General features: G+C 32.8%; 1 protein-coding gene and 1 long non-coding RNA gene across 10 annotated transcripts; one reads left to right on the top strand and one right to left on the bottom strand.

Annotated features, from left to right (window-relative positions):
* Positions 1-1,162: 1,162 nt before the first annotated feature.
* LOC140884521 (uncharacterized) lies at positions 1,163-9,435 on the bottom strand. 3 transcript variants are annotated; one of them, XR_012150659.1, is made up of 4 exons: positions 9,134-9,435; positions 8,905-9,013; positions 8,545-8,811; positions 1,163-1,229 (listed from the first exon to the last, which is right to left on the bottom strand). It is a non-coding gene; the product is annotated as an uncharacterized lncRNA (long non-coding RNA). The 3 variants fall into 3 exon arrangements; XR_012150660.1 differs by lacking the exon at positions 1,163-1,229 and having other exon boundaries at positions 7,879-8,745; XR_012150658.1 differs by lacking the exon at positions 1,163-1,229 and having other exon boundaries at positions 7,879-8,811.
* Positions 2,169-7,341, top strand: LOC140881308 (uncharacterized). 7 transcript variants are annotated; one of them, XR_012149911.1, is made up of 9 exons: positions 2,169-2,294; positions 2,385-2,459; positions 3,096-3,250; positions 3,961-4,073; positions 4,329-4,912; positions 5,381-5,442; positions 6,144-6,307; positions 6,826-6,908; positions 7,165-7,341. XR_012149911.1 is itself a non-coding variant. In XM_073286504.1 (9 exons), the coding sequence occupies exons 6-9, from the start codon at positions 4,810-4,812 to the stop codon at positions 6,836-6,838; spliced, it is 342 nt and encodes a 113-aa protein (XP_073142605.1). In that variant the 5' UTR covers positions 2,169-2,294; positions 2,385-2,459; positions 3,096-3,250; positions 3,961-4,073; positions 4,329-4,553; positions 4,729-4,809; the 3' UTR covers positions 6,839-7,339. The 7 variants fall into 7 exon arrangements, 4 of the variants coding, with proteins under 4 accessions (XP_073142605.1, XP_073142604.1, XP_073142601.1 ...); XM_073286504.1 differs by having other exon boundaries at positions 4,329-4,553; positions 4,729-4,912; positions 6,826-7,339; XR_012149913.1 differs by having other exon boundaries at positions 5,547-6,908; positions 7,165-7,309.
* Positions 9,436-9,777: the final 342 nt, after the last annotated feature.

Genomic DNA, 9,777 nt, shown 5'->3' on the forward strand with positions numbered 1-9,777 from the left:
ATTGACAGCGTGCATTGCGCGCTGCGAAAACGAACTTCCACGGCGCGCAATGCACGCTGCGGAAAGTACATTCTGTAGTGCGCGATGCATGCTGCAGAAAGAGGTATCAACAGCTCGCAATGCACGCTGTGAAAAGTTTATAAACAGCACATGTTCGCACGCTGCGAAAATATATGTCAACAATACACTATTTGATCATAGATGATCTCATATGATGCGAATGTAACAAAAACTTCAATAAACTAAACGAATAAATGAAAACAAATAACTAAACAAAAACTTTCAATTTCATTCATGAAAACGAAAGAATCAAGTCTTTACAACAAACTAAGCACAATTTCAAGTCTAATTTACTCACAGAGTTAATTCACAAGTTTCTTCATCATACTACCCAAAAGACAATACAAAATAAAATAATCAAATTCTAACTCAGTTAACACTAGAAAAAAGTTATTCATCAATCTCGATATACTTGGAAGTCCGTTGGTGTCGAATCTGATTATCCACCTACTTGAGTCTTGAAACTTTTATCATGTCTCGAAGCTGTCTTCTTCACCTAAACTTTTTTGCTTTCAGATTTGATTTGGCCCAAGATTGAGTCCTTTAGACACCAGAATTGCTTCGAGATTGTTTGAAGAGTTATGGCTAAGCCTTTGCAGATCCAATTTCACCTGCTTATTTGAACCAAGAAATTAAATCTGCACCTGGTGATGGTATTGCCTGTAACTCTGCTCAACCTTTAGAACATAGTTTTCATATTTATTTAAACTTAAAAAAAGAAGAATAAATTTAACAGATTTTCATAAGTAAACTTTTTAAAAAAAAGATATAGAGATGCCATGAAGATGTGTCATGACTACTTGACATCTTTCTAAGACAAGTGACGTCTTTCAAAGACAAGTGATTAGGAGTGTAATTTCAAAAAAAACAATGCAAGTGTACAACAAATTTGGAACACTAAAATTCTCTTGGATGCTTGAAACAAAACAGAAGAAAATCCAAGTTGCGTGAGAAAATGTTAGCTGTGATGTCATTAAACCTCAACATTTAAGTAAGTACCTTCTAGATAGAAGAGAGGGAAGTGTCAACATAGTGCCACCATCTAAAAATGCCATTCTGTTATGAGTGTCGTCGACCTTTGAGACACATAGACGGTTACAAACCGCTTCTTTCTTGTTGTTTTGCTTTTTTTTTTTTCTAAGTCTTGGAGAGTAGAATCCAAGCGCTTCCTGCTCCAAAAACAGAAATTTAAAAGAAAACGTAGATAAAACAAGATCAACAAGTCATATATATATATATATATATATCAATTTTGGTCGGATACATGATTAATGGCTACATCATTTTAATAATCTGGTTCATCAAATTAACTTTGTAAAATCTAATTCACCCCACTAATATCAAATTTGAACCAATTAAAATCTATGAATATTTGGAAACATACAGCGTTTAGGCCACTTCCAAATGTATGTGTCAGAGTCGATACTATATCAAATTTGGACCAATTACAAGACAAGTTTTGTGATTGATGACAAAACAAAAATTAAACGAAATCATCACGTAATATTCTTGTCATGGAAATTGAAAATCATTGTGTAAGTATCAAAATAAAGTAGTAGTAACTCAAATGTATATATATAATTAATAAATTCATGTCACCAAAAATGTACGAAGTAAAATTCACCACACATTTAGAAATAACCACCAAAACTAGTTAGCAAGATTAATGAGAATAATATAGGAGATCAACGAGACACAACACTTAAATTATAATTATATATCACTGCAACAAATATGTTAATTAACCACACTAAAAAGACAACGGTTTTATATCTAAACTGTTGTCGTTTGGTCTTTAACAACGGTTTTTACAAAAACCGTTGTCGTTGGCCATATTTTAATAAAAAAAGATAACGGTCTTTAAAAAACCGGTCTTATATATGTCAAAGACAACGGTTTTTAAAAAACCGTTGTCTATGAGCGGGTTTTTTTATGGCCTATGACAACGGTTTTAATTAACCGTTGTCTATGTGTGTACTTTTTGGGGTCTAAGACAACACATTTTGTAATCCGTTGTCGTCGTTATTTTTTATTTATTTTTATTTTTAAAATTAATATACACGTTACATGATATGATAAGAACTTACTACCACACGCTTGAGGCTTTCATTTCTCTCTCCCCGCTCATTCCTTTCTCTACGCGCATCGTCTCTTCTCTTTCCTCCCGAGAGCCATTTCCGATTCGATGCTAAGGCCGCCAATATCTCCTTCGTCGGCTGCCCATTTCGCAAACGGTAAGTAGATCTGGAATCCTTTCGTCTAGGGCTACATTTCCATACCATTTTCCCCAATTTTCGACTCATTTTTTTTTCGGAAATTTGCAGCTGCCGCCGTCGACCTCCACCGCCACTGCCGCCGACCGCCGACCGCCAATTGGGAGTTTTATCCTACAATATAAGGTATATTTTGAATTTGAGGGTTTATAAATTGGTTGTTTTGTTCAATTCGAAAATTTTGAATTTTATTTTTTATTGTAATTGGTTGTACGTAAAATATTTAGAATCTTGGACTCTTCACTTCAACCACTTCAAAGATTCAGTAAGTGAAGAAGAGTGAAAACGGGGAAGCGAGTGGTAAAATTAAACAACGTGTATTTGATGCGGAAAATAGTAGTTCATGGATTATATATATATATATATATATATATATATATAAAGAGAGAGATAACTACCCCATATATATTACAGAGTTGAATTTTTACTTTTGATTTTCTGGGTATTGCTCTATAAGAAAAACCAACCCATGAAGCCATTTTCGGCTTTATATGTTTTAGCTGGTTTATCTTCCTTTTCTAGATCCTGTTCTTCTTTTATGTTTAAGATCAATATCCGTGATTTCTCTTTTCTTCTGATTTTGGATTCTTGTGCACAATCGATCAAATTTCTCTTATGTTTAACATTTTCTTGTATTTTGTGCTTAATATATTGCTAACCCGAAAGATTGCTATGTGGTTCCAGAATATGTTTTGCTATGTGCCACAAGGCTTATATACCGTCCCGATTCTCATAACATGTCACTGCATTGTTCTGCTACAGCTCTTTCACCTTTTGCCATATCTTCGAGTTCGGTTGCCGGGACACCTACATCCAGCATCGGAGTTAATGCAATTTCTCCTGCACCAGCTCCTCAAAACTCGGGCTCGTCCTCTTCATATTTGCCCTCCACCGTGATCTCTGTGTTCGCCACTATGGTTTTTACTGTCTCTTTCGCTATGTTTTGAGCATGCCATGGTCCTGTTTTTGAGATGAGAAGCGAGTCGGGGTATATTGTTTCAATGCTTACTATTAATTAGCTGGAGTTGCTCCATGTTCTATTACTAGACTTTGGAGACAATTTTAATTACACCAACTTGAGCTACTACTTGTTAGCATGATTATATTCTTGTGTGGATGTTTTAGTAGTTTTCCTTTGGTTATTTTGTTCATAATGGTCTCATGTGGGCTTCATTTTATCTTGATATCTTTTTTTAAACCGTTTTTTTAATCTCTTGCTGGTTTCACTTTAAGAATGTGGGATAATAAATTTTGGTCATTGATTCAAAGACAATAACAAATATTTATGTAGTCAAATCGATCTATTTCGACTTTATACTGTTAATTTTTACTCTTAATCATTTTATAATGTTTTTTAATTATAATTTTATTTAGTCACTTGACACCCAAACCAGGAATATTAGAAGTCATTCTTTTTCGGTCTCTAACATGAATGTTAATATTGTGTTGTTCTTCTCACTCTAATTTTCCTTTATTCGATGTTCGTCAAATATTAATTTGATATTTTGTAACATTATGGTTTTATGATCTTAAATCATAATGATATTTTAAATCATCATCATCTATTTAATCATAATATAAAATTGGCTCTCATAGTTAATTATGTATTATGTTTTGAAATTTCCAGACAATGGACAGATAAAGGGATTTGCTGGGCAAGAAACACTGTGGTTCAGGACATCGATGACACTGCTATGGGATTTAGATTGCTAAGGTTGTACGGGTACGAGGTTTCTTCAGGTATAAGTACTCTTCACTCATATATATATTGGAGAAAATAATAATATAATATAAATTGAAAAAAAAGGACAAAACATCATGACATAGAAGTTTAACATGTTTTAAAATCAATATCAGTATTTCTTTTTGTAAGACCAATATAATATCCCCTACATACTTACTCCAATTGATGTATATATAAGATTTATTCAGCGTGACATAGAAGTTAGAACCAAGTACAAATAATATCACATTAATTTTGTGTTATTTGGTTAGACGTATTCTAACATTTTGAAGAAGATGGGAAGTTCTGCTTTGTGGGACAGTCGACCCAAGCCATGACAAGAAGGTACAACTTGTACAAAGCATCTCAGGTGAAGTTCCCGGAAGAAAACATACTTGCAAAAGCTAGGACACTCTCGTCCAGTTTCTTGCAAGAAAAAATGAGCCAAAACTGAGCTGCTCGATAAGTGGATCATCACCAAAGATCTTCCCGGTGAGGTACGAACATATCTAATTCGAACCGGTGAAATTGCATCTTAGATAGAAATTGGCATCGATAACTTTGATGTACAAAAAATGAATATTCAAATATTCAAATTATACAGATGCTATTTTCTGTAGTTTTTTCGATATCATCATTCTTTTGGTTCTATGATGGTTCTTGGATTTGTAGGAGTTAAATATTTGAGCCGCACAAATGTTGTAAGCTTAATTGCTGGTCGTATTGTTGTCTTAGAAGTTCTCCGTATTATAAATGAACCCACTGCAGCTTCATTGGCCTATGGCTTTGAGAAAAAAAAAAAGCAATGAAACTATTCTGTTTCTTTATCTTGGAGGTGGTACCTTTGATGTTTCAGGTAACAAATGTCTCATTTATTTTCTAGCTCATCCCTTGTCTTGGTTCCTCATTTATTGTTGCTCAACTGAAGCATGATTGTCATCTTACCTATTCTCTTTGTCCTATCTTGTTGTTTTCCTTAATACTTTTGCATCAATTCTGCTTTAGCTAAAGCATCATTTTTTGTCATGCCAGATTTCCAATTTTAAATTCAAGTGCACTCATTTTATCATGAAAATTCTAGTTTAGACCTGTGAACAAACTATAAGCAACAATTGCTTTTTTTTTTTTAAACGCAAAAATTGGACTTGCATGAAACCTTATTAACTTATTGTGTTATACAGGCATGAAACTCGTTATTCTCGCCTTGCTAACTTTTGATAGTTCATGGAGAGATTTCATTATTTTTTTCTTTTTCCATGTTTTTACCTTTTATTATATTGTCATCTATAGGTTACCGGCCATTTATCCACATGTACTAATGTAGGTGAGAAAGCTGAAGCTCTTAAATATATTCCAAAACATGCTGATCCCAGAGAGAAACCTGAGGTAAAATAGCAATTTATTTGATAGCTGGATTTATATCTATTTCATATTCTGTGGGCAATTTTTTTTTTCATTGTTTAAATGCTAAAATTTTCCATAAATTCTAGGCTGGCTTATGCTATAATTGGGATGGCCAAGGACAACAGATGCCGCATCCCATGCCAGACAAAGGATAGCGAACTACTTGACCATGCATTTTTCCCATTTCTTTCATATATCATAGTTCTTTCTTGATGACACCATCTGTGATAATTTGTTTTGAGTTATATATGTAAAGGTTTGTTTTGATTCTCTTTTCAAATGTAATAGTAATTAATATGATCAGGTTTTCCTCGTGTTTGAGTATAGAGGTTTAAACACATTAGCCAGCGAATAAACCCGTCGAGCTAACTTAACCAAATGAGCCTGATCAAGCTTTAGATTTTTCTAGCTCGACCTTTCATGTTCGGGCTTTCTAATGAGCTTGATCTTAACTGGTTAAAGCTCGTGTGTCCAGCCGATCATGAATCTAAGCTCGCCCGACCTAGTGAAAAAAGTTGAGAGAACAAAAAGGTCTAGACAGATATTTTAATGGGATTTCAGCTTGTATTTAAATATTGACTTTGAGCTTTTAATTATATCTTAATTATTAAAAATTATGATGTTGAAATCGTGAAGGATTGCTTGATTTTCTTATTATTAAGTTGTACGATTTTGATTTCAAGCGTGAGAGATCAGTTAAAGCCAGGTCTATTCTATCTTCACATACTCGGATTCAAGGAATGGCCCTTCTGCCTTGGGCCTTGAGCATGACTCATCTTCAGAAGATGAGGATACTCCAATTATACCCCAGAAATATTTCAGCAAGCATAAGGGAATTCCGAGATCTGTGAGTTTTCTTTGTTTATTACTATCGACAAGGAATGTATTTGGATCTTTCTTGTCAATTGTTCGATGTGCAGCTAAGTATTTGTTTTTGGCTAATCTTGAGTTTACTTGCGTGATGAGCGTCAAGAAATGCAACAGTTTGGAAATGACATTGATGTTGCGACCATTTAGGGTATGGGAGGTGAAACTTACATTTTGATACAAATTACAGATAAAACTTCACGTGAAGGATCTTATGTTCAGGATGTATGATGTTAGAAACTGCTGTGTTTTGTGTTCTTGAAATCTGCTTAGATGTGGAAACATGTATACTCAATGTTACTATATATGCGTCAATTGGCATTCCAAATGGCAGACCATAAAATTAGATTGATGAGAACTTTTAGAAATTTTTTAATGCTCGATCTGCACCAACTTAATTTACTTCTTGTGTTTTTGTAGAAGAATATAAGAATGATGTGAATGAAAATGTTGATGTTATACTGTTGTTGATGCTCTTTGAAACATTACAATTTATAGAGTTGCAGCGTGAATTAGTCGGACATACGGAGTTTCAGATGCAGCATCAAATTTCAAATGTGGATGTAGATTTGGAAGATTCGGTAAACATAGCTGTCTATAATTTATTTATATGTTGGTGTTCTTTAAGTACTATTTTTCCAGGGATGTCATGCGGTCTTTGTTGCTTAGTTCGATTCTTTGTTTATCTTCTAAGATGGTTCAGTCATATGCGGATTGTTTGGATAACTGTATTGGAAATTTACTATCAAGTCGATCTTTTCTGCATATTTGTTTTATGGATTTGAATTCCAGAATTTTGACATCTTTTCTGCTACTTGAATTCGTCAACTTGTGCAGATAGTCGTGATGCAGAGGATAATGGTGGATGTTAATCTGGATGGAGTGTTTCAAGTTAATTTATATAGATTAGTTCATAACTCGATCTATATATTTTCTAGTGTAGATTGATTTAGAACTTAGAATAAGAATATTGATTTGTAATATTGAAAAATTGTATATTAAATTTTATTTTAGAAATTTTAAATTTTGTTTCATTTGTAATGTTGAGGACAACGAATAATAACTGTTGTGAAAAACAACTTAAGACAACGGTTTAAAATTGTTGTAAAAAACAACATACGACAACGGTTTAAAACGTGGTTGAATACTAGGCAAACACCTACATAAGACATCGGTTTTAAAATATGGTTGAATAATGTCTACGACAGCGGATATAAACTGTTGCAAATATGTTGTTGTATGTCAACATAGACAACGGTTTATAACTGTCGTTAAAGGCAACTTAAGACAACGGTTATAAACCGTGGTCAAATATTGTGTACGACAACATATATTTAATGTTGCATATCCGTTGTCGTATGTTGGAATCCACAACGGATATAAACCATTGTTGTATGTTATATCCGTTGTCGTATCCCGTTTTTCTTGTAGTGTATATATAGAAACATATATGCCATGTGCTTAAAAGTATTTATGCAGAGAAAAACATAATTACATGCACGATTCTTTTAATGATTTACAAACATTAATTGCATAATCTTCATCTTTTACGTGTGGTTCCCTTGACAACATATATATCTTTCCTTACACACACATGTTTAACAATCTTTCAGGCAGGAACGAAAATTATAGATATTCAACATAACTCGAATTGAATATAATGAATGTTTCTGTTACTAATGAAACTAAAGAATCTTGGAAATCGGATGAATGTATATAGAATTTTCAATGGACCTGATTAAGAAAAAATGAAAATTGTATGACATATATTAATTATGAGAGAAGAGGAAATTTTCCACCTATTAATAACTAAGTTCAATATTATTTGTCAAATTCATGCATCTCATATTTAACATCATAAATTTGACTTTTCAAGCCAATTTCTTGGAAGTATTTACTTTCTTGCAATCTATTTATGTACGAGCAATGTACCATACATAAAATACAGCTGACGTCTAACAATTTTGACCCTAGATTTGTACATTAAAAAGGAATCTGACAAAGGCACCGATGTTCTACAAACAACTAAAAGCATAATAAAGACCCTTGTTTTATTGCCAAGAAGATAAAATCTTGAATGAATCTGACTTGTTAGCATCTAAAGCCACATATCAAATGCAAAAAAAAAAAAAACACACTTACATTTGTAGAAAACCAAAGAAATTTTAAACCAGCGTCAAAGATTCAAGAAGAAAAATTTCTAAAAACAGGCCTTACATGCAATAAGTGGTTATGGCTTTGATCCCATCATCACTGAATCCATCACAACTTGACAAAGATAAAGACTTGAAATCCGGGAATGACTTAGCTAATAACTCCAAGCTCTATTCACTAACAGTCATTCTCTTTAATCTTATCTCCTCCAAAAAAGGGTAAACTTTTGCAAACATGACCAGCCAAGGATTCACGTCAGCCCCCCTAATGCAACTAACCATAAGAATATAAAATTCCAAACTTTCCCAAAAGATCATATAGATCATTAACCTTGAAAATAAGAGGAATAATTTGAATGCATCTATGCAGAAGAAAAAACATATTGAACACAAACCCAGCAACCCAAAAGCATCAGAAATTCACCTAGAACAAAGTCCACCAATCAATCACTGGTGACGAACAATCCAATTTGTATAGAGCACTTTTATTCTTAGGTCAAGCAAACAAGATTTCAGCAGCATATTCTCCAAGACTGTCAATAAACAAAACGAAGACAAACGAAAAAAAAAAACAAAAACAAAATGAAAAGAAATAGCATATACAAATTCTAAAGAAAATGAATAAGCAGAAACTTTTGGATTCAAAAACTTACCTACATGAATCCTCGACAGAAAGTATTTTATCAACAGAGAGAATGAAAATAAGCCCCGAGATTTAGCAAACCAAAGAACTACAGTGCATTCTTGAAGAAGAAGAGTACATGTTGCTTCTCAATATATTGTTGTCTTCGTTTTGTGCGAGAGATGTGGGATTCTCAATTTCTTGTTCTTGCATCTCTATTTCTTGTTCTGAGTACCTGTAAATTATTCTATTGGAAGTTGGACGGCGGATTACTTACAGTGATTTATCAAACAACACAAAAATTTAGGAAGAAAACATAGGGTTTCGGTCATAAATCGAGAGAAAATGAGAAGAAGAAGATTACCTCAAGTCGATGGTGGAAGAAAGAAAACAAAGGTAATCTGCAGAGGTAAAATGATCTTTGCAGTATGTTTGGATGTCTAAAAAAATGGAATTTGAAATTGGATTTGGATTTGAAATTAGATTTGGATTTTAAAATCCATGTAATTGAAATTCCATTTTGTGTTTGGCAAAAAGTTAAAATATATTTTGGAATTTGATAGTATAAATTTTGGATAAATAATATTTTATAAAAAAATATAAAAAAAACTTAAAATTTATAAGTAAAATATATGAATTTATTATTAAAAATAATTTTATTACTTTATAAACTCA

Source organism: Henckelia pumila, chromosome 2 (genome assembly GCF_033568475.1).
Source record: "Henckelia pumila isolate YLH828 chromosome 2, ASM3356847v2, whole genome shotgun sequence".
NCBI classification, from domain to species: Eukaryota; Viridiplantae; Streptophyta; class Magnoliopsida; order Lamiales; family Gesneriaceae; genus Henckelia; species Henckelia pumila.